The sequence below is a fragment of the Lacerta agilis genome, chromosome 10 (assembly GCF_009819535.1).
Source record: "Lacerta agilis isolate rLacAgi1 chromosome 10, rLacAgi1.pri, whole genome shotgun sequence".
Classification (NCBI taxonomy): domain Eukaryota; kingdom Metazoa; phylum Chordata; class Lepidosauria; order Squamata; family Lacertidae; genus Lacerta; species Lacerta agilis.
This window is the reverse complement of record NC_046321.1, coordinates 3,532,904-3,557,495: the sequence shown is the minus strand read 5'-3', so window position 1 is coordinate 3,557,495 and position 24,592 is coordinate 3,532,904. Positions and strand designations below refer to the sequence as shown.

Here is a 24,592-nt window from a genome sequence, read left to right as displayed (position 1 = left end):
CAGTGCCCCCAAATTTAGTTTAGCACCCAAAATTAACTTTTATTATGCTCTGGTCCATGGGGTCACGAAGAGTCGGACACGACTGAACGACTGAACAACAACAACAACATGCTTATGTCAGATTGCTGGAAAAAATATCAACAACCTCAGATATGCTGATGATACAACCTTGATGGCAGACAGTGAGGAGGAATTAAAGAACCTTTTAATGAGGGTGAAAGAGGAGAGCGCAAAATATGGTCTGAAGCTCAACATCAAAAAAACTAAGATCATGGGCCACTGGTCCCATCACCCTCCTGGCAAATAGAAGGGGAAGAAATGGAGGCAGTGAGAGATTTTACTTTCTTGGGATCCATGATCCCTGCAGATGGTGACAGCAGTCACAAAATTAGAAGACGCCTGCTTCTTGGGAGAAAAGCAATGACAAACCTAGACAGCATCATAAAAAGCAGAGACATCACCTTGCCGACAAAGGTCTGTATAGTTAATGCTATGGTTTTCCCAGTAGTAATGTAAGGAAGTGAGAGCTGGACCATAAAGAAGGCTGATCGCCGAAGAATTGATGCTTTTGAATTCTGGTGCTGGAGGAGACTCTTGAGAGTCCCATGGACTGCAAGAAGATCAAACCTATCCATTCTGAAGGAAGTCAGCCCTGAGGGCTCACTGGAAGGGCAGATCCTGAAGCTGAGGATCCAGTACTTAGGCCACCTCATGAGAAGAGAAGACTCCCTAGAAAAGACCCTGATGTTGGGAAAGATGGAGGGCACAAGGAGAAGGGGACGACAGAGGATGAGATGGTTGGACAGTGTTCTCGAAGCTACTAACATGAGTTTGGCCAAACTGCGAGAGGCAGTGAAGGATAGGGGTGCCTGGCGTGCTCTGGTCCATGGGATCACGAAGAGTCGGACACGACTGAACGACTGAACAACAACAACAGACACCACGCTTACACCTTATCTCTTGTTTATGAAAGAAGGGAGGAAAAAGAAGCAAACTTTTTTGTTCGCTTTTTCATTACAATACACTTACACTTATAAGTATTGTTTAGGCGCCTACTTAGGAGAAACATCAGTCGTGTCACAGGTGCCGCTGACCCCGCTGCCGCATAGCAGTGCAGCTCAATACAATACGTAACATATTTTGATGTAAGAGTTAATTTCAGGAGTTACTGTATTTTGCTCCATAGGGCGCACCAGACCATAGGGCGCGCCTCGTTTTTAGAGGAGGAAACAAGAAAAAGATAATTTTTTTCTGGTTTTCCTCCTCTAAAAGCCCTGTTTTTTTGAGGATCAGCTAAAAGTTTTGCAGCTTTTTTTGCAAAGGGGAAAGCGCTGTTTTTTGAGGATCAGCTAAAAGTTTTGCAGCTTTTTTTGCAAAGGGAAAAACCCTGTTTTTTGAGGATCAACTAAAAGTTTTGCAGTTTTTTTGCAAAGGGGGAAAAGCAAGAGGAAAAGCCCCATTTTTATGGGGTTCATCTCACATTTCTGCAGCTTCTAAAGGAAAGGGAGCCTTTTCTACAGTTTCCAGACAGATAATCTAATCAGCCAGTCACATGTCGCTGGGGAAACAAACAACCTCCCTCTGCAGCACATTCAACAAAGGAGGGTGTGGCTGAAAGGGGCCTGGGACTCTTATCTCTCTCCCAGTCTCTTGCTGATCAGCTGCTGAGCGGGGTCCTTTCAACACTCCCTTTTCTCTTTGTAAATAAAAAGCATGATCCTCTTTTGGTCCCTGGGCAATTCAGCTCCAGGGACCACCATTCGCTCCATAAGACGCACAGATATTTCCCCTTACTTTTTAGGAGGGAAAAAAGTGCGTCTTATGGAGCGAAAAATAAGGTGATGGCAAGCGCTCCTGAGTCTGACAAGCGCTGGCGCGGTGTGTCTTTGGTAAATGAGCGCACAAAGTCAAAAGTCCTTTAGTGAAACCGTAGGCATACATTTCAGTAATACCTAGGTATTTTGTTTTCCTAGCTTGATCAAAATTATTTATTATTTCATAACGGGTAGATAGCTAAGAGCTTAGGTGGCTTCGGCAGCTGACACCCCCCCCCCCCGAATTTGGTGCCCAGGTGCCCTGCACCCCTTGCACCCCCCGGGTAAAGACGGCCGTGGGCTCATCCATGCTGCATATTTAAGTTAAGCGTTCCATAACAAAATGCCAGCAGGTTTTTCCTACTTGTTGTTTACCTAAAGAGTTACGTTGCCAAACTTCTGTCGGCAGCCAGGAAGATGAACACCAGCCACGGTGGAGAGGAAACAGCCTGCAGAATGAAGAAGGCCTCCTGCAACAGAATGGGTAGGCTCAAGTGCAACGAAGCGCTGTGTTTTGTTAATTCTGGTAAAGGCAAACGCTCCTATGGAACTCCCTCCCACAGGAGGCAGGGGTGGCCAGTTCATTATGGATCATTTCCCAATATTCTTTTACCCTTTTAAATGAAAAGAATGTTTAAAAGTACTCCCCCCCCCAAAAAATAACACCAGAGTCCTTTCCAGATGGAAATTCTCAGGTGTCAATGCAGGTTATTTATGTATGCTACTACTGCGGCCCGTGTTTTGTTAGCCCCCAAATGGAAAATGAGTGAGGTCCCAACCAAAGAAGAATGGCAACTTAAGTTGACAGAATATGCACAACTCGCAGGCTTAACACATAGAATAAGAGAAGAAGAATATAACGTTTAAAGATTGGAAAATGTTGATTGAATATATAGGAAATAACTGTGTACAGATGAAAACGCTGGCAGCATTAAGATAAAGTGTGTGATTGTTTCTCGGAGATGGCATAAGGGGATTGTGAAACTAAATGGGTAAAAAAGAGGTAGGACCACGGTGGAAATGATGCACAGGAGTGTGGAGATTTAGCTCTTGGAGTGAGCGGTTCTCTTGTGACTATTGGAACCCCTTCAGGTTTGAATTTAGTGATGGGGAAGTTTAACTTGGGTAAAAAAGCTAAAGGACCCCTGGACAGTTAATTCCAGTCAAAGGTGACTATGGGGTTGCGGCGCTCATATCGCTTTCAGGCCGAGGGAGCCGGCATTTGTCCACAGACAGTTTTCCGGGTCATGTGACCAGCAGGACTAAACCACTTCTGGTGCACGGAGGACCGTGACGAGTGCCAGAGTGCACGGAAATGCCATTTACCTTCCTGCCACAACAGTACCTATTTATGTACTTGCACTGGCATGCTTTCGAACTTCTAGGTTGGCAGGAGCTGGGACAAAGCAACGGGAGCTCACCCCGTTGCGGGGATTCGAACCGCCAACCTTCCGATCAGCAAGCCGAAGAGGTTCAGTGGTTCAGACCACAGCACTACGCACGTCCCCCTGAAGTTTAACTTGCTGAATGTGGCATGATGCTTTCTGGTTTTCTGTTTCTAATCCTGTCAGCACATGGACATATCCTGTTCGAGGCAACTCCTCCACGATGAACAACCCTGCTAAAGTCAGTGAGGACGAACCCGTACAACAATTAGCCGGGAGAAAGGAGGGCCAAAGGGATCTTCCGTTTGATGGCTTCAATGAAGTTTTGATAGGTAAATCCTAAAAAAGGGGAGACAGGCAACAGTCCCAGAGCAGAAACTTTGAAAGGATGTGGTTGAGGCAGGTGAGCAGGAGGGATTAAGGTCACAGAAATTTGATGGCATTCAAAGTAATCTCCACAGGCATGCGGTCTCCTCTACTGTGGTTTCCAGTAACTGGTATTCACAGGGATACCCAGAATTCAGACCCCTTGCCCCCCTTACAGAACTAACAGTTTCCAGGTAGTAAACTCGTTTAAGGCGGTAATCGCACATTCCCTGACTAAGCTGTAAGTTCTACTAAGTTCATTGGGACTTCTCTTTGAGTAGATCAGCTTAGTGTTGCACTGTAAGACCACTGGTACTATTTTGCAGGTGGAATTCAGTGGTATATATTGGCGAATTCAGATTGGGGAATTAAAGTGACTTCGTTGTTCTTGCACAGCGAACTTGGCATCCAAAAGCATTAAAAAAAGAAAAGAAGTCAGACTTTTTTGTGGTAAGGACTTTTGAGATGGGGAGATGCAATGGGAAGTGTGGGATAACTGACATCAGTTGGAATGAACGCTCAGTAAACAGTGAACATAGCCTCCACAAACTTAGTGTAGGCAAATTAAGATGAAACACTCAAGAAACGTGCCAACTGGAAGCAACCACAGTCCGTAATGCAGATGTGCCTTGGGAACTAATGCCGAGCCTGGGGATGTGGGTGGTATCTGAGTCATGCTATTTTGCACATGCAAAAGCTGGCAGAATCACATGCAAAGGCACCGCATGGCAGAATACACCTGCAGAGTCTTGTAGTCACTTCTCTTTCCCCGCCCCCCCCCCCCAAACACCTCTCTTCCTGGCCCTGAGGCCCTGCTGCCTCTCTGGAGAACGGAAGTTCTGGTTGTAAGAGAGCAGGAGTAGCAATCTCTGCATCTATGTGGCTTGGGGATTTTTCTGGTTGCAGCACTGAATGAATGAATGAATGAATGAATGGGGAAATGAAGATTATAAAGAACTGATGCTATCAGGCATTTGCTGTCAGAGCCCTCAGCTTCTGAACTCACTTTGAGGATACTGTTTGTCACACAAAGATACAGAGATGTGTGGGGCACGATTCATGGATAAGCAGTACAATCCTGAATAAATGGATGAGATTAAGAGCCCATCCATGCCTCGTCTTATAGTGGATTGTCAACCCCCCGTGTCTCCTTTAGTTCCCCCTCGTCTATGCAGTGTTCTCCTCTACAACCACAGCTGCTTGAATCCTGCTTGCAGGTTTCCCAGAAGAGACATTTGGATTAGATGGGCCATTGGCCTGATCCAGCAGGCTGGTCCTATGTTTAACATCACCTGCCCACTGTGACCTCTAACCTTTGTAAGGAGATAATTGAGAATACCACCTCCATGCCTGTGTTCTTAACTTCTGAAAGGCAGCTTATTAACAGCTTATTACTGTTAATTCACTTTGGCCCAATCCAGGAAGGCAGTTCCAGTTTCCTTATTGGGCTGCCAGGTGAGGCATTCCTTTCCTCATGCCGTTTCTTACGCCCTCCATGTATGAAATAACCTGTGTCTGCGGCCTCGAGGTTTTGGTAGCTGAATTGCCTCTTGCGTCGTAACCTGAATCTGTCCTTGTCCCACAGGAGACCCCCCACCTATGGTGGTCAAGTCAGTGGCAGCCCAGACGGAAGAGAGATTTGAGTGGAGCAGCCTGGATGGTTGGCTGAGACCCAGAGCTCAAGATGGGATGCAGTCCCTCAGCAAAGGCACCCAGACAGAAGGTAACTCAAGGCGTTGCAACTGATATTAGGCAGGGAATATCCACGCAAGCAAGAGTTAATTCAGGGTGCAAGGGCTTCCTTTGGGCAGCTGACTCTTCCTTTCTAGGGAAGCATGAGAATCATGTTTATTAAGGGCTTAACCCTCTGATAGGTGCTGTGCAAGAGATGAAACGGGCCCCTGCCAGAATGGTGTAACAGATTCAGGGCAGGACAAAGCACAGACTTCAGTAAATGAAATATTCACTCGACATTAAGCGAACCAAACTTGTGCGTTCATTGCAGTAGGCCGAAGCCTGGACTCTCTTTCAGGCACATGACAAAGACTTGGGAAGAGGGCTCTTGTGATTGAATCCTGCTTGTGGGTTTCCCAAAGGCATCTGGTTGGCCGATGAGAGAACAGGAGGTTGGAGCAGATGGGCTGTTGGTCTGATCCAGCAAGCTCTTCTGCACTGGAAAGTGTGGGAAGACCGTTGTCTACCCTCCCTGCAGACACAGCAGAATGAGCGCTGGTTAAATGTCATAGTCTAATATTCCCTGCTGTCTTTGTCCATGGAGTTTTCTTGGCAGGGATACTGGAGTGGCTTGCCAGTTCCTGCTCCAGGTGGATCACGTTTAGTCAAAACTCTCCACTATGACCTGTCCATCTTGGGTGGCCCTGCATGGCATAGCTCATAATTTCTCTGAGCAGTCACGAAATTAAAAGACGCCTGCTTCTTGGGAGAAAAGCAATGACAAACCTAGACAGCATCTTAAAAAGCAGAGACATCACCTTGCCAACAAAGGTCTGTATAGTTTAAGCTATGGTTTTTGCAGTAGTGAGAGCTGGACCATAAAGAAGACTGATCGCTGAAGAATTGATGCTTTTGAATTGTGCTGGAGGAGACACTTGAGAGTCCCATGGACTGCAAGAAGATCAAACCTATCCATTCTGAAGGAAGTCAGCCCTGAGTGCTCACTGGAAGGACAGATCCTGAAGCTGAGGCTCCAAGACTTTGGCCACCTCATGAGAAGAGAAGACTCCCTGGAAAACACCCTGATGTTGGGAAAGATGGAGGGCACAAGGAGAAGGGGATGACAGAGGACGAGATGGTTGGACAGTGTTCTCGAAGCTACCACCATGAGTTTGACCAAACTGCGAGAGGCAGTGGAAGACAGGAATGCTGGCGTGCTCTGGTCCATGGGGTCACGAAGAGTCGGACACGACTAAATGACTAAACAACAACAACAATATTCCCTGCAAACAAATCACATGCTCAATAAACAAGTTGTCTGGAAGCAACCTTGATCTTCTGAGGTGGATCCTTGGAGATCAAGAGCAATAAATTTTCCTTCATTGTAGTGCTGCAGTGGTGGGAAGGAAGAGAGTTGACTTTCCTTTTGATCTCCAAGGGTTGTGCCCAGTCTTACTTGTGACGGTGCCCAGAACGTAGAATGGGATTTCCTGTTAAACTCTTGACTGTTATGTAGGAGACTGAAGGTGGTTTCTGACTCCTGGTAGTTTAAGAATAGCAAGGAAAATACAGGCAAAATGAATTATCCGCCGTGTGCTTATTTCTTATGTTTCCGCTTCAATGCTCTCCACTCATCAGATAATGATTATTAATTGGTTGCCTGTGACTGTACCCTTGAGCAGATCTGCTGGTTGCTTGTAGGGGTTTAATATCAGGGTCCCTGATCTATAGTGTAGCCTTTGCCAACCTGGCACCCTCCAGAAACTTTGGACTACAACTCCCACCAGTTGTAGTCCAAAACATCTCGAGGGCACCAGATTGGGGAAGGCTGCTGTAGTAACTCAGACACAGATTTTTACTTGCATATCCCAGTGAATGGCTCACGGGTGTGTGCGGGGGGAGTGGACTAGGCCATTGGCCCCACCTCTTTGAGTCTGCATTTTGCACCTGGGGTCAGGGGATAAACCTCGAGGGTTCTAAGAAGTGATAAAAATGGGTCTCGCAACTTGGAAGGGTGCCAGGCTGTGTGAATCAGAATGTGACCTCTTCCTCCCTGAGTGGCAAAGGGAACTGCTTCAGCCCCGGGAAGTGGAACTTTCCAGCAGTGAGTGAGAGCGGAAGGAAGTTGGCCCAGGCCTCTGAACTGGAATGTGATGAGGAAGTGAAAGAGTTGGCAACCTTTTTGTGCCCCTCTTCTTCTTTTAGCAGCATGTACACAACGCCCTGGGTTTCTGAGTGTCTTTTTTCTTGAGAGCCCGCTTCTCTGCCAGAGACTTGTGGATCCTTGCAACACCTGGAGCTGGGGAAGGGCTAGGCCAGGGGTCGCCAAACTTACCTGGCCTCGGGCCGGTTCCTCCAGCGCCGATCGCGCGGCGGGCCGGAGGGCGGGGGAATGCGCGCCCACACGCTATTTCCGGTGCACTTTCAGTTCAATGGAGCACCAGAAATAGCCGGTAAGAGCGGACGGTGGCCGCGGGCGTCACTGCGGGCTGGATAACGGAGTCCCTTGGGCCGCATCTGGCCCATGGGCCTTAATTTGGGGAAGCCTGGGCTAGGCTTTGTGCCTCCTACTTTAGGGCCTGGAAGGTCCAAGGTCTGCAGTCCCTTGTGCAGGTGCTGACTGCATTTTGCATTGGTTGAGAGGAGGAAGATGCAAGCAAGGCCTAGAGGAAATGAGTAACGAGAGACTTTATTTTTATTATTTCATCTATATCCCACTTTTCTTCTAAGGAGGTCAAGGCGGCTTACATATTACTCCCTCTTTCATCTTCACAACAATGCTGTGAGGCAGGCTAGGCTGAGACGCAGTGACTGGCCCAACTTCACCCAGGGAGCTTTGTGGCCGAGTGGGGATTTGAACCCGGGTCTCCGAGGTCCTAGTCTGACACTATAACCACTAAATCACACTGGCTCATAAGCAGACTTGGAATGCTTCCATGATTCCTGCAACTATTTGGTGTTATACTAGGCTATCTTATTGCCAGGAGCTCTGCCTGGTCTCCCTCTGCTTTCTTCCACCCACAACTGGCCCAGGAGGTATTTTGCTGCCAGAGGTGAAGGGTCACCATTCCATGTTCAGAAGCCGACTGGATTGGCAGTTGATTCTTTCTTTAGCACTAGCTATGGGGCATCTTCATTGTATCTGAACTGAAAGCAGGAGGCTAGTTCAGGGTTTCTCCAAGAATTGTGGTCCTCCCCAGGTGTAATCTGCAACACATCACTGATGTAAAAAATAGTGCATTTAGAGCAGATTTATACTGGACCGTCCAGACATCATTCTGCTTTGTGCTCAGTGCTGCTGTTATGCTATCTGGAGGGTCACCCTTGCACCATAGCAAGACAAAAGGACAAACATGGCAGAACAATTGCTGTAGAATAAGTTGCAGGATTTCAGCTGCAGACCATCGGCCGCTTGGAAATGAAGCAGCGTGCCTGCCCCAAAACCTTTGCAGGTGCAAACAGTATTGATGACCCCCATACCATCATGAGCAGAAATACTCTTGAATGCACAGTAAAAGGGATCTCGGGAGAGGCCTTGAGCAAGCCATGTAGCACACTTGGCTCAGACTGCCTTGTGTCCCTCACTGCTGTCTGAAGCGGCTGCTTCACTCTCTCTGATGGTAGGTCCAGCCCTATTTACACCACACCCTTTCCTGTTGTGTTTTCAACTGTGTCAGGTTGAAATGCACAGTTTCACAGGAAGCCAAATGCTGTGCTGGTTTCTGCTCTGGCTTGCAGAGGGACATCCCTCACTGCAAGAGTGGGTTTTTAGGAAGAGGGAAGCAAGGTGTTGTTTGAAATTGCATCACAATCGTGTGGGTTCCCTCGGGGCTTCTTCTGATGTAATGGGAACGCTTTGAAATGATTCCTGCTGATAACTGCATGCAGAAAATGTTACATGTGTGTTGGAAACGCTGGAAGCCAGAGAGCAAAATGCAAGCTCGTCATGGGAGATCAGAAAATGCTCCATTCTGAATCTGTGTGTGAAGAGTTTGTAGCTCTTCTTCAACTATTTTTCCACCCAAGTGCCTTTTTATTATGATGATTTATTTCTTACTTATACCCTGCCCATCTGAGTGGGTTGCCCCAGCCACTCTGGGCGGCTTCCAGCAAAAACAGAGGAATAAGCCTGAGACTAAACACTCCTTAAGTTCAAGGCAGATAACAAAAATAATATAGGTGCCACATAAGATCTGTTCCACATTTGTAAGAACCTGATCTTTGGAACTCACTGCGTATTGACATCAGGCAGGCGACTTCACTGTGCTCTTTTCAGCGTCTGCTAAAAGCATTTTTGTTTACGACAGGCCTACCCAGATGCCTAGAGTGCTGATGTGTTTGTAGCTTATTGCTGGTTTTATTGTTTTTAGTTTATTGTTGACTTCATTGTTTTAAATAGTTGTTTTAATTGTTCTATAAAATTGTATATTTTTATTCTTTTTGCAAACTGCTTTGAGATTTTTTTATAATCAAGTGGTATATAAATTTTATGAAATAAATCAATAATAAAAATACAGCAAAAACAATCAAACTGTGTGTGGGGGGGGGAGGGAAGGAAGGGACAAGCAGCAGATGAAAAGCCAGTGGATCAGAAAAATTAAACAAGCAGCACTTGCATTAAAAATCAGAGACAATCTTAAGCCAGAAAAGGTACAACTAGCCTCTAAAGCAGGATGACTAACTCTTTTCCAGGCAAGGGGGCTGCACTGACTTAGGGTCAACTTTCCTTGTGCCACTTGTTAAAGGGGGTATGGTTGAAGTGCAAGAACATGGGAGTGGTCAGTAAAATATGGATTTTGAGAATCTAAACATAGATATCTAAATATTGACAAATTTTGGGGGCTCTTAGGGTCTACAGTGGGATATCTATGGGGGGGGAATAAAGGGACAAATTTGGGCAGACCTTGCCCCCCCCACCTTTTGGCATCATAATGTTGCAGTGAAGGGACCCAGAGGCAAAGTACAAAAAAGTTGCAATTTGGGGAGGGCCTTGAGGGCCCACAAAAAACCTTGGAGGTGGGAACTCACATACATATGTGGGTCATCGGTTAGTTACCCTTGCTCTAAAGACCAAAAGCTTTATTAAAAAGAGTTTTTTATTGTGTACTGAAATGTCAGCCTTCCTACTGCAAGGGAGTTTTTTGCGCTGCAAGTTTAGCTTGGCTGTTACTTATAGCCTGTCGTAATAATAGAATAAGTCTGTTAGTAACCTTATGCAAACAGATGCATTCTGTGGATCAGGATATCAAGTAGAGAACAGCAGCTGTCTTTTCCACACCTGCTTTTCAGTGGAGTTGCTGTGATGTACTTCTTGTGATCTGTCTCTCTTTTGCCACAAGAGGGCAACCCCTGCTCTGTTAATAGCAATTGCTGGGCCTGAGCATGGACCTGAATGCAAGGCACTGTGTGCATTATCCTGTTTGATTTGGGGACCCTGTGTCCTCCTTCCAGATGGAATGTTTTTAATGCTCAAGTGCATCCTTTTAACTTTTTGACGTTTCAGCTCCATGTACAGACAATGAAGATCGACATTATTTCCAGCCTAGAAGACATCGTGATACAGTCTACATGTTGAAGGTGGCTGAAAGGTAACTAGCATATGTAAAACTGAGGAAGGAAGATGCCCCCAGTGTGAGAACAGGATGCTGGAACTAGATGGGCCTTTGGTCTGTTTCATTAGAGATGTTCTTATGTCCACTGGTCCAGCTATCTCAGTATTGCCTACACTCATGCAGAAACTTTCCAGGGTTTCAGGCAGTGCTTTTTTCTGGGGGGAAGGCAGGGGTACGCATACCCATTAATATTTTGTGAATATTTGTACTTTTGTCCATTTACTGTTTTTATTTTCCCCGATTTGAACTATAAAATGGTGATTGAGTCGAGAGTACCCCTAAACATTTTTTTAAATAAAAAAGCACTGGTTTCAGGCAAGAGTCCTTCCCAGCCCTACCTGTAGACTGAACCTGAGATTTTTGGCATGCAAAACAGGGTGCTGTGCCACTGAGTTATGCCCCTTAAATAACAACCCTGAGCACAGCCATAGCCTATTGCCTCCAGGATGGGGTATAATGGCTCAGAAAGGAAGGAAATCCCAGCAAGGCCTACTGTTCTTTATTGCCGGGCTTTGAAGCTCTCTCTCTATTTCTCCCTCCCTCCCCCTCTCCCTCTTCCTTCACCCCTCTGTTTTGGACAGTTCTGAGAAGATGATTCAGCAAGGCTTGAGAGAATTATTTGGTGTCCTGAAGATCCTAGTTTATGTACCCATCATTTTCACAGTAGAGTTGTTCCATTTTCTCAACAAATCCATATTCCAGGTGAGAGGACTTCACCTCAATTCTGCATCAGCTCTTAATTCAGAAATGGGCATTTCCTTGCCAAAAAAGGGAGGTTAGGCGTATGTTTTTGACTGCTTAGAAATGTGCACCTTTCTTCTGCTTTCAAAGGCTGCATTTCCTCAGGGGCGATTTCTTGGCAGCTGCACACTAGGTGAGGTCAGAGCCGTAGGTGGGTGGGACACCCTTTCTGCCCCCCTACTTCCCTCTCCAGTTCTCTCTCCTTCTTGCTGCCACATGAGATTAGGTTGCCCACCTCTGTTTTAAAAAACACCTGTTTTAAGCATAGATTGTTATGTAACAGAATACTAAATCTGGATGTATCCAGGAGCCAAGGACATTCTCCTTCCACCACTGCAGCTTCTCATTCTGCTGCACACAAATAGGACAGGGGTTCCCCCCACCCCCAGATCTTTCCCATCATCCCTACTGTCTTCTGGTATTTTTGGTATTTTCATTTTCTTCCCCATCCCAACATATGACTAAGGTTAGAGCAACCTTTTGGTTGAACAAGTCATCTTGATTTGTTTGAATTACGTTTGCTGGGAGGTTAGATGTCAGCTGCTCATGGATAATTTGTTTCAATTACAATGTGCATCAGGCAGTGATCATGCCATGCTTTCCAGCACATTTCCCCAGCACTTTCCATACTGCAAAACTCAGGGTGGGGGAGTTCGGATGCAGGTTTGTTGCCCAAGAATGCCAGATCCATGTTAATGGTGCAGTGTGTGCCCATGACTGAATCCCACCCACAAAATAGCAAAAGGTGCTTCTAGCATTAAAGTATTTTTATTGCTTCTTTATTTTCTCTGACTGGATTGCAATGCCCAGCAACTTTGTAATTAAACATAATGAAGTGGCCATTATGTAGTCCGAAAGTATTTTTCATTTCTTTTACAACTCGTTTTTCTATTATCCAGGTGGTGTTCTTTACTGCCTTGAAATTTAGTCTACTGTGAGAATGAGTTTCAAATGAGTATACAACCAGAGTAAGATTTTAAAACTCCTAAAGAACAAGGCTCCAAAGTGCCTGAAAGACTAGCTTCACCCCATATTCCACCATGACCTCAAATGTCTTGAGGTTTGCCACCTCTGTGCCAAGTTTGGACTGCAAGGAGGGCCATATGAAAAGAGGTGGCTTCTTCTGTAAAATAGTTTTCTCCTGGAGACCCAAGTCTCTCCCATGAACAAGGTAGCTTTTAAATTGTTATTTAGTTTAAGGTGGCCAGAAAGGAAAGTTTTGTCCTTTTCATCTGTTACAAATTCTAGGCTTTTGATGATTTTACTCACCCCTTATGCCTATGCTGTTTTTGAGGTGTTTGTTACCATCTGTTGACATTCCTTGTTTTGGGACATCTTTGATGTGATGCACAACTGTCCATTAGCTGATGTAGGACATGTGTGTATCAAGGATCCAGTCTTGAGGTAGTCAGTTCCACAGTTAATGTATTTTGCAAGAACCAGCTGCTTCTGACAGTGCCCTTCTCTTCATTCAGGTGTTGGTGGTTGACCTCTTAACTACAGTGGGAGACCAAATGCTGGAACCCTTCCTAGTTGCTTTGTTCAACAGCATCCTGCAGCCCCTGCTGAAATTCCTCCTGAATGTCCTCTGCAGTATCCGTAACCTCAGCTACCCTTTATTGGACATCCTGAAGGGCATCTGTTTGCAAGTTGCTCTGGTGCTGCGAGCTTTCCGGTTGGTAGAAATCAACCACCATCAAAATAATAAGCAAAATAAGTTGCTTGCTGAAAAGGTCTAGTGGAGAGGAACAACTATCCAAAGTGGTGATTGACACCACTGAGGGCATCTGCAATCAGTTTCCTTAACTAGCCTCTAGTTTGGCTGAGAACGGATGCCTTGTGGTAGGTTCCTCTGTTCAGGTCAGTGGTGCTCAACGTGTTACACTCACCTTCTAGGCTGAAAGCAAAGACAAAGAGTAAGGTTACCCTAACTTCTGTCATAGAGCTTCAATATGCTGATGACAACGTAGTGTGTGCACACTCGGAGGATGACCTCCAAACCATCCTAAATATCTTTGCAGAAGCTTATGAAAAGCTTTCCCTATTGTTCAACATCCAAAAAACCAAAGTGCTGCCCCAACAAGCACAAAACAACCCCTCTGCAGTGCCACAAATCCAACTCAACAATGTAACATTGGAAAGTGTTGATTACCTCTCCTACCTGGGCAGTTATCTTTCCACAAGGGCTGACACTGATGCCGACATCGTCTGAGCTCTGCGAGTGCAGCTTTCTCCCGATTGAAGTGCAGTGTTTGAGGACCAGAACATACATCTTCAAGGAGAACGTGTGCAATTTGTGGGTGCTCTTAGATTCAGCTTTGTCATGGCAGGCGCAAGTGTCCTTTGTGGTGTGGAACACCTTTAGCCAGCTTAGGTTGGTGTGCCAATGGTGACTCTACACCAGGGCTGCCCTAACTTTTTTCAAAGAGGGCCAGATTTGATGTGAAGTGAACATGTGTGAGGCCGACCTTTTTTGTTGTTGAGCTTTTTTAGGATTGAAATTGAAGTTGTTTTTAGGATTTTTACCCCAGGAGACAGACTGCCACAGGGGCCAGATTAGGCCCCCCAAACGGACCCTGGACATGCCTGCTCTACACAGTCCAAGACAGTTTCAGTTATCCACGCAGTGGGTTCCCTTCAGACTGGACTTCTGTAATACATGGGGCAGATAGGGAACAGCATATACCGGTAATGCAAAATGCTGAGGTGAGAGTGCTAAGTGGGATTATGTATCAGGAACATATGATGCTAGTGCTAAAACAAGCTCCCAGTCTGTCTGGGGTGTGTGTTTGCTGTGGTCCATATGCCTTTGTGTGGCCACTGACAAGTATTGCCTTCCCTTTTTCTTTTCAAAAGTTTGGAAAGAATGGTTAAAAGCTTCAGCTGTAGCAGGCTATGTACCTGTAACTTCAGAAGGATAGTCAAGGCTTTCTTTGGGTTTTAATCATTTACAGTACTGTACTGTATAATGATAAATATTTTGTGGACCCTTCCATCAAATGGGAGGTCAGCAACCTCTTGAAGAAAGAAAGTGTTGGATTCTTCTGAGATGTTGATCATAAAGTGCATCTAGAATTTTATCCCTTGGTGAAGCCGTATTCGCAAAATAAATTGCTTTTAAATTGCTCGGCCAAGATGGATATTTTCCTGCTCCCTTGGAAGAGATCTTTAAAGTTCTTACCCGTGTTCACAATTTTTCCACACAACCATGTGACCTGCAAATTGACCTGCAAATATATGCAAGAAATAAGGAAATCAGCTCAGTTATATTTAAAATGCAGATATATTTTAAAGGTTGGTGTCCAGATTTCTTAAGGGCTTTTACAAGGACAGGAAGGAACACCATGGACAGAAAAAAATGTCACACACAGGAGGAATAAGTTACAGGAGGAATAAGGATATAGTTTGAATGTTTCACCTATAGATTTATAATGTGTCAATTTTGAAAGGATGTCATTAATATGCAATTGTTGTATAAAGGATTGTTAATTTTGAACGGAATGTAATTGAGATGAATAAGATTTTGGAACACAGAAACAAAGTAAAGCATCAAACCATCAATTCTAGCATGCGGGAGGCCACCTAAATGATAAAATTTGGCATCTGAATGATTGGGATTAGCAATTGTATTATAATTTGGCATTTTTATAATGAGGCTACCATTGGATTATTGTAATAGAAAACTACGTACTAAGATATTTTCCCCGCAACAATAATTTTTAAGGGCCACAGCAGGTTCCCCATCACTTGTTTAAATACGTGAGGCTGCAAGGGCAATCCTATGTATGTCTTCTCAGGAGTAATTCCCCTTCAGTTTAGTGATACTTCCTAGAAGAGATGCTTAAATTATTGCGATTGCTAAATTATTGCCACTGAGTTATGGCATTGTTGTTCACTCAGGAGTACCCCAGATGAGCAGGGAGGGTATAAATAAATTATTATTATTATTTTTCACCACCTTCACCTTTCCATTTTTACTTGAAATCTGCATTTACCATGATGGCAACTGCAGTTCAAAGAGAGCTGGAGACCCAGGTTTGGGAAACAACTCTTGAGAAGTCCGTTCCCCTTTCCTGACTGGGAAAACCAACTCGCCTCAGCGCCTCCCGCTTTTCCCGCCTTTTCCAACGGCCTCCCTCATGCGCCCATTTCCCGCTCAGCGCATGCGCGCGCGGAGGGCCGGCTTCGGAAGAAGGCGGCTCGCGCGTCTCCCTGCGGAGCCGTAGCGCGCGCCGTGAGGACGTGGCGCTTTCCAGCCAATCCGCTCCCAGCCGCTTCTTCGGCTCCTCCTACCCGTTCCCCCTCGCCCAGCTTCGGTTCGCTAAGGGAAGGGAGTAGGGGATGGGGAAGGAGGGGCGTAAGAAACCGTGAAGGCCAATGGTAAAGCAGCGAGGGAAGGCCGGCGGCTTCTGATTGGCGTTCAGGGCCAGGAGGAGGCAGGGCGGGTTGGCCTTTGGCGCGGCCGTTTCCGGTCGTCGTGAGGGGGAGAAGCGGAGGGAGCCGAGGAGGCGGCCACGGCGGCAGGAGGGGGAAGGTAACGGGGCTACCTCGGGAGCTGCTAAAGCGGGGAGGCTCGCTCACACGAGCACGTGCTCCTCCACAGGAGGGGGTGCCGCTGTTCTGACCCGGAGCCGCTTCTGACCCGGGTTCAGATTCACGTGTGAACGCGACCGGGGATGGTCTAGGATAGCGAGAGGGTTTCTTCCGGGGAAACAAAAGGCTCCCAGTGCCGAGGAGTCTTGGCAGCCAAGAGGGCTTCCAGATCCAGACGTGCCTCCCTTGGTCCCTTATGATCGCCTTCCGACGGCCTGGGGACTTGCGTGTTTAAGCGCAGGGACACGGAAGTAGGGTCACACCCGGGTGCCACCCAGGTCCACGTCTTGTTTTCCTATCCAATGGTCCTCTCTCTGTGTGTGTGGTGGTCTGCTGCTGTGTCCTGTTTTGTTCTGTATTTTGTGTTTTTATTCTGCAAACCGTGCTGTGATCTTCTGGTGAAGGGCGGCATATACATTTAATAAACAGCAATAACTGGGCAGTCCGCCAGCGGGGCCTCCCTTGTCAATTTCGTCACCCGATGGAAATCGTAGCCCAGAACGACAGGAGGGCGCCAGGCTGGGGAAGCTGCTCTACGGCGCCTTTAGGTGTGAATTCTTTTGTCCGTCTGTCAATTTGCCCATCAGTCAGGATTCACCCTCTAATTTGGTGCTCCTGTTCATCCTGCCTCTGGGCTGAGCAATTGTGATAGACCTGACTCCAGTAGTCTTTACTAACCACATTTAAAAGGCCTTTTCTTTTTAAGGTAAAACGCAGGAAATTTATTAAGTTGCTTACGGTTTATGAAGTACCTTTTTCTTAGTTCTGAACCTCCTGTTCATCAGTTTGATTGTGACTTCACTGTGTTTTCTTCCCCTGTGTGTTAAAAAAAATCTCTAACATACATATGTATTCAAACTAAGAAAGAGAGATACATGTAATAAATAAACAAATTAATATAAATAAATGAACCATATAGGAACCTTATCCTCCATGAGGTTATATCAACTCTTACTAGCCACAGTGGCTATGTTTTGCTTGCACTATTGCAGGCAGTATGCCTCTGAATGCCAGTTGCTGTGATTAAAAAGCGAGGAGCGTTGGGGCTTCTGCACACTTACTGTATTTTTTATTTGCTCATTCCAGGAAGATCAAGGCTTTAAAATTCTAGTTACAGGTAGGTAGCCATGTTGGTCTGCCATAGTCGAAATAAAAAAATTCCTCCCAGTAGCACCTTAGAGACCAACTAAGTTTGTTATTGGTATGAGCTTTCGTGTGCATGCACACTTCAGATGTGTGCATGCACATGAAAGCTCATACCAATAACAAACTTAGTTGGTCTCTAAGGTGCTACTGGAAGGAGTTTTTTTAATTTTGTTTTGGCTTTAAAGTTCTTTTGCCACAGAGTTTTCCCTAAGGAAACCCACTCTTTAAAGCTCAATTGGAGCAAACAGCAATCCATAGAAAACCCAAATTGAGGTTAGCTCTGATGGAGCACTAAAAAGGGTGTGTTTTTTTTGTGGGAAAATGTCCTGTACCTGGAAAGAATGGGGCAAAAGCTAAGTGTGGATAAGCCCTAACTGTTGTACAGTACTTAGGATCTCCATTGAACTGGCTTTTCTTATTTTTAACCTTCATTGTAGAATTACAGACCATTGGCTCATGTAGTCCTGTGTATTGTTCACTATGAATGGCAGGGGCTTTCCTGGCCCTCCGTCCCTGAGACACCTCCTAATTGGGCATTGAATCTTGGACCCTGGCATTCAGTGTACTCTGTCATTGAGGTACAAGCTCTTCCCTGATGGTTTGGGGTATTTTGAAAGATACAGAACAGTTGACTAATTAGACAAGGAACAACCCAGTGATAACTTGGAATGCAAGGACAGTTTGTTGTGAAGCAAGTATATAGGAACTTCTCTTACTGGGTTTTTGCTAATTGTCCATCTAGTTCACATTTTTTTTGGGGGGGGGCAGGATGTGAAAGTTACAGCTACCAAATGTTGGTTGGTTTTTTTTTTATTGGACTGAGGTCCAGATCCGAGGGCCTTCTGGCGCTTCCCTCCCTGCGAGAAGTGAGGTTGCAGGGAACCAGGCAGAGGACCTTCTCGGTGGTGGCGCCCGCCCTGTGGAACGCCCTCCCATCAGATGTCAAGGCAATAAAGTAACAACTATCTTACTTTTAAAAGACATCTGAAGGCAGCCCTGTTTAGGGACGTTTTTAATGTTTAATGCTGTATTGTGTTTTTAATATTCGGTTGGGAGCTGCCCAGAGTGGCTGGGGAAACCCAGCCAGAGTACATAGCTGTCAGCTTTACCTTTTTTGCGGGAAATTCCCTTATTCCAGCGCCGTTAATGGAATATTAATTGATCAGAAACGGTTTTGTGATTTTCAGAGTCTGTGTTGTTGGTATTTTGTCCCATTTTATTTTATTTTATTGTACAACACTTCAATTGCCTCTGGCTGTGGAGCAACTAAAAATATGAATGGTAACAGTATACAGGATTTTTGTGTGAAGCTAAAGTATTTGATGCTGGTTCTTTAAAATTATATATGAATCATCCTGGTGCCTAGATATCTGAGATGGTTTTCCAGCCCCAGGCAGGAGGCCAGCTTCTCTCGGGCAGAGCCCTTTTTAAGTGTCTGGAGTGTCATGCCACACATAGATAGCTCAGCTGATGAAGTTGGCCCTTCCCAGTTACTTCCAGTGTTAGAAACTCAGATATATATATAAGCTAGGCACCAAATGGTTCCTTAAACCAGGGTTACAGTCACCAAAACCGAATGCCTAGTTGCCATTTTTTGGCCCAGTTGTATTTTTCAGTACGACTTTTTGGTTCCTGAAATTCATTCTGATTGTGCAGAAAAAATATAACAGTTCTACAGATGTGTCTCCAGTTATGCACCTTGTGGACTCATTCAGTACACCAGAAGAGCCCTTCTAGATCAGATAGACCGGGGGTCAGCAACCTGCGGCTCCAGAGCCGCATGCGGCTCTCTGACAGGTCTCCCGCGGCTCCGGCATGCCCCCTTTCAATGCCCTTTCAATAATAATTAAATGGTTATCGGCAAAAAAAAGGGCCAAAAAAACCATGAATAATCCGCATCAACGTTGAACAGCTGGGCGGTCTTTCTCAGCCCTCTCGGGGTTCCCGAGGACAGACCCAAGATTGATGTCCACCTTGACCACTCCCAGAGAGAGGAAGCGACTTCTTCACACCAATAAGCGTGTGGGGAGGGCTGAGCTTTTACCACCTCGGCGTGCCGATTGGCAGGACAGATCGCCCGCCTTGGCGCATAGGCTCGGAGCCGGGGCCGGGGCCTTACCGCCAAGGTAGCCACTGAGGATGTAGGCGGGAGGCGGGAACGGGAGAGCGATGCTTCGTCCGGCCAATGAGCCGCCGGGATGCCTGTTCCTGTTTGAGGGGAACATGCCAATGAGGGTGGCGTTAGGGCGGGGAGAAGAAGGAGCTGGGCTTTGCGAGTTATCGAGAGAGAGAGAGAGAGAAAAGAGTCGGGATAATAAAGGCGGCGGGAGGTGGCGGCGGCGATTGGAGCGGCCCCTGTTCTGAGCAGCCCCTGTCGGGCGGAATCCTTTTCAAAGCGGCCGCGCGGAGGGCGGAGCAGGCGGGCCAGGCGTCGCCGTGACGGGAGGGCAGTGATGGTCGCCGACAGGATGAAGTAGAGCTGCTTTGGGGCGGCGGCGGCGAAAACGTCCGGGCTGCTTCTGAAACCTCCGCCAACCGGTGCTTCGCCAGCGCTCGCTGCGGGCGGTGTACATGCTCAAGACGGCCCCAAGGGCGGCTCGGGGGCCCAGAGCCCCGAGGCCGGCGCGCTGCAGTGCCTGGCGTGATTTCCCCCCCCCCCAACCTGTTTTTTGCTTTTTGGCTTTTTGCCTTGCTCTCCCACCCCCCTCTCTTTTTCTTCCTCCCCTCCTTTTTTAATCCAAGGGGAGAAATCCCATTTTTAAAACAAACAAACAAACAAAAAACAAACAAACACCCCCCACAGCTGCTGCAGCCACTCTATTTGAATTTTTATTATTACCCTTTTCTCCCTCTATCCCCCCTTTTTCTTTTCTCTTCCCCTTTTGTTTTTGTTTTCAAAAAAAGGAAAAAGAAGAAAAAGATTTCCCCCCTTTATTTTTATTTTTTAAACTACTACATATTTTTAATATTCTCCCCACCCCACCCCACCCCCAATTTATATTTTTCCACCCCACTTTTCCATTCCCACCCCCCTTTTTCTTTCTTTATTAGTTCGCTTGCCAACCTATCTTAGAGGGGGAAGCCCTCTCTCCCACCCACCACACCCCCCAAAAAACAACTTTGAGCTGAACCCCAAAAAACGGGGGTAGATCACTGCTGAAAGTAGATCACAGTTTCTTGGGAGTTGGCCACCCCTGGTATAAGACATGTAACTAGAATAAAAATTAAAAAAAACCAAGCAAATAATTGTAATAACTACTGTAATAAAGCACTGCTATAATTATATATAATTTCCCTAAAATTTTGGTTTCATTTGCCTTTCCGTGCTGAAATGTCACAACCTGAACGACCATGACTTGCCCCCCCCCTAGTTTTGATCCTGGGTACGCCCCTGTGTCAATGCAAAAAAGTAATAACTTATTCTTGTTGTTTTTACTAATTATACTTTGCATTGGCTCCTATACGTTATTTATTATTATTGCATTAAGGTAAGAAACAATATATGCAGCGTTATATTTGTTTTAAATGTCGCAATGGTTTTGCGGCTCCCAGTTGTTTTTTCCCCCTTTGGAAACGGGTCCAAGTGGCTCTTTGTGTCTTAAAGGTTGCAGACCCCTGAGATAGACCAAAGACCCCTTCAGTTCTCACAGTTCTAATTAGATGCTTCAGGGAAGGCTACAAGAGATCCCTATCTATATGGCTGCTGGATAAGGCACCATTAGCTGAACTCTGAAAGCGTGACCTCCGGCAATGCATACCAATTTTAGTTGAGAGGGCCAATTGCCCATCCTTAAATTGCACCAGTTTTTATATGCTGTTGTGTGTGCTCACTGAGAGGATTTGTTGTTGTTGTTTAGTGGTTTAGTCATGTCCAACTCTTCGTGACCCCATGGACCAGAGCACGCCAGGCACTCCTGTCTTCCACTGCCTCCCACAGTTTGGTCAGACTCATGTTGGGAGCTTCGAGAACACTGTCCAACCATCTTGTCCTCTGTCGTCCCCTTCTCCTTGTGCCCTCCATCTTTCCCAACGTCAGGGTCTTTTCTAGGGAGTCTTCTCTCCTCATGAGGTGGCCAAAGTACTGGAGCCTCAGCTTCCAATAAGCACTCGGGGCTGATTTCCTTGAGAATGGATAGGTTTGATCTTCTTGCAGTCCATGGGACTCTCAAGAGTCTCCTCCAGCACCATAATTCAAAAGCATCCATTCTTCGGCGATCAGCCTTCTTTATGGTCCAGCTCTCACTTCCATACATGACTACTGAGAAAACTATAGCTTTAACTATACGGACCTTTGTCAGCAAGGTGATGTCTCTGCTTTTTAAGATGCTGTCTAGGTTTGTCATTGCTTTCCTCCCAAGAAGCAGGCGGGAAAAGAGAATTGGAAGTGGGAGTAAGCCAGTTGGAGTCCTCAGCCGGTTTTATGTAGCATAGATTTTCAGAAGAAATAAATCTAAAATTAGATTTACAGATCCATGTCAGTTTTTAATAATATGTTTTAAAAATGAAATCTGACCTTAATATGAGCATAATGGGTTGTATCCAATTCCCCGTGCACATAGTTCTGCTGGAACTTCCATTCCCTCTCCTCCCTCTGCACACCCCAAAATCTGCTCCCTCCACCCTTTGTAGCTGATGTTGAGGGTGGGTGGGAAAGGGGAGGGAGAGGAAGCTTTGTTGTGTGCCGGGAAGTCTGTTGTGCAGCAGAGAGGATACCGCTTGTAAACCTTTTGAACTCAACTCCTGACCCTCTTACGAAGTCATTTGCTTCATAAAAATAGATTTGGGGGGGGGGGCTGTATGCATGATGCAAATGAGTGTAACTCTGATGCAACTTGACAAGCTCATGCGCATTATCTAATGCTCTAACCGAGTCAATAAAAGGATATCATGTTGTATAGAAGTTGTGAGTCTTTCTCTTCCTGGATGGTTATTTGTTTGGTGAAATGCTCAATTTGTCCATAAGCAGAGTGTCCCATACTTTCAAAATAAAGGCTTCAAAAAGATATGCATTTAAAGTTTTCCAAAAGAATTTTGCATTCACTAATCTAGCTGCAAGGGACCCAGGTGGCGCTGTGGGTTAAACCACAGAGTCTAGGGCTAGCTGATCAGAAGGTCGGCGGTTCGAATCCCTGCCACGGGGTGAGCTCCCGTTGCTCGGTCCCAGCTCCTGCCCACCTAGCAGTTCAAAAGCACGTCAAAATGCAAGTAGATAAATAGGGACCGCTCCAGCGGGAAGGTAAACGGCGTTTCCGTGCGCTGCCCTGGTTCGCCAGAAGCGGCTTAGTCATGTTGGCCACATGACCCGGAAGCTGTCTGAGGACAAACGCCGGCTCCCTCGGCCTATAGAGCGAGATGAGCGCCGCAACCCCAGAGTCGGACACGACTGGACCTGATGGTCAGGGGTCCCTTTACCTTTACCTTTAATCTAGCTGCAGTTAATAAATGGGAGATTGGGTATTTATTGTTACAGGTAGGTGGCCGTGTTGGTCTGCCGTAGTCGAAACAAAATAAAAAAATTCCTTCCAGTAGCACCTTAGAGACCAACTAAGTTTGTTCTTGGTATGAGCTTTCGTGTGCATGCACACTTCTTCAGATACACTGAAACAGAAGTCACCAGACTCTTATACAGGTGAAACTCGAAAAATTAGAATATTGTGGAAAAGTCCATTTATGTAAGCAATTGTTTTCATTAGCTACTGGAGTTTAATATATGAGATAGACTCATGACATGCAAAGCGAGATATGTCAAGCCTTTGCTTGTTATAATTGTGATGATTATGGCGTCCAGCTGATGAAAACCCCAAAGTTGAGATTGTTAATTTGGGGTTCTCATCAGCTGTACGCCATAATCATCACAATTATAACAAATAAAGGCTTGACACACATCTCGCTTTGCATGTCACGAGTCTATCTCATATATTAGTTTCACCTTTTAAGTTGAATTACTGTAAGAAATGAACCTTTCCACGATATTCTAATTTTTCGAGTTTCACCTGTATATAGTGAGAGGGTGGGGAGGGGTATGACTCAGAAGGGTGGTGGGAATGGGGGATTGGCTGATAGGTGAGGTAAACCTGTTGATGACTGCAGTTGGTCTCATAGGAAAAAGCAAGGGGTGAGATGGCTAAAATAGCTTTATCATGTATAATGAGATAAGAATCCAATGTCTCTATTCAGACCAGGTCTCTCCATGGTTTTAAGTTTGGTTGTTGCAGTTTAGTTGTTTAGTCGTGTCCGACTCTTTGTGACCCCATGGACCAGAGTTTGGTAATAAGTTGCAATTCAGCAACTTCTCTTTCCAGTCGTATTTCTGAAATTCTTTTGTAATAAGACAGCTACTTTGAGATCTTGTATAGAATTTCCTGGGAGATTGAAGTGTTCCCTTCCTGGTTTCTCTGTCTTGTGATTCCTGATGTCAGATTTATCCTTGGGCGTAGGGTTTGGCCTGTTTGTCCAATATAGAGAGCTGAAGGGCACTGTTGGCATTTGATGGCATACACAATGTTAGAAGATGAGCAATTAAATATGTTCTTAATATGAGGAGAAAAATAAGATAGCAGAGCTACTTTTCAGTCTGGTGGTAGCAATTGTCCCATCATTTGATTAATTGTTTGAAAAATAGGTACCGCTCCCGCGGGAAGGTAAACGGCGTTTCCGTGCGCTGCTCTGGTTCGCCAGAAGCGGCTTAGTCATGCTGGCCACATGACCCAGAAGCTGTACGCCGGCTCCCTCGGCCAGTAAAGCGAGATGAGCGCCGCAACCCCAGAGTCGTCCGCGACTGGACCTAATGGTCAGGGGTCCCTTTACCCTTTACCTTTAAGTTGCAGGGAAAGGCACCTTTGCCTGAGATTTTGGAGAGCCACTGCTAAGCCAATGTTGGCAGTACTGAACAGGAGCGGCAAACTGACTCTGTACATGAGGCCGAAGAGACATCTTACATAATGTTGTGTCGCTGGAATGCTTAGCTCACAGGGCCAGATAAAACTGAAATTGGACTTTCAGACTTCTCTGGGAAATATTTTACATTACTAGGGAGCCAGCCCCCTGAGACCTTCCGGCCCTGTTTCTTTCAGATGAAAAGACTGCTTGGGATGCAGTGAGGTTTCTCACGTCAAGTCAATTCCATACAGGCCTCCATTAGGTATTGTGGTGGCTCCTTTTGCAACAGGGGAGCTATAGGGAGCCCTCTGGCCTATGCAGAGCTAGCTCCACAGCTATCCGAAGGGTGGTGGTGGTGGAAGAAGAAGAAGAAATGCTATAA

The 24,592-nt window shown here is 46.0% G+C and overlaps 1 protein-coding gene across 3 annotated transcripts in view; it reads left to right on the top strand.

The window, feature by feature from the left end:
* The first annotated feature begins 3,407 nt into the window (after positions 1–3,407).
* The window catches only part of CALU (calumenin), a 38,551-nt gene continuing 17,366 nt past the window's right edge, over positions 3,408–24,592 (top strand). For 2 of the 3 annotated variants that reach the window (XM_033161646.1, XM_033161644.1), the window contains exon 1: positions 16,045–16,126. Coding sequence is in view for 1 of the 3 variants with exons in the window: in XM_033161647.1 (XP_033017538.1) it covers positions 3,423–3,531; positions 5,151–5,288; positions 10,743–10,827; positions 11,433–11,553 (453 nt within the window). In the remaining 2 variants the exon portion in view is untranslated. Of the gene's footprint in view, positions 3,532–5,150; positions 5,289–10,742; positions 10,828–11,432; positions 11,554–16,044; positions 16,127–24,592 lie in introns of those variants that run through there. The other variant, XM_033161647.1, reaches the window with a different exon arrangement.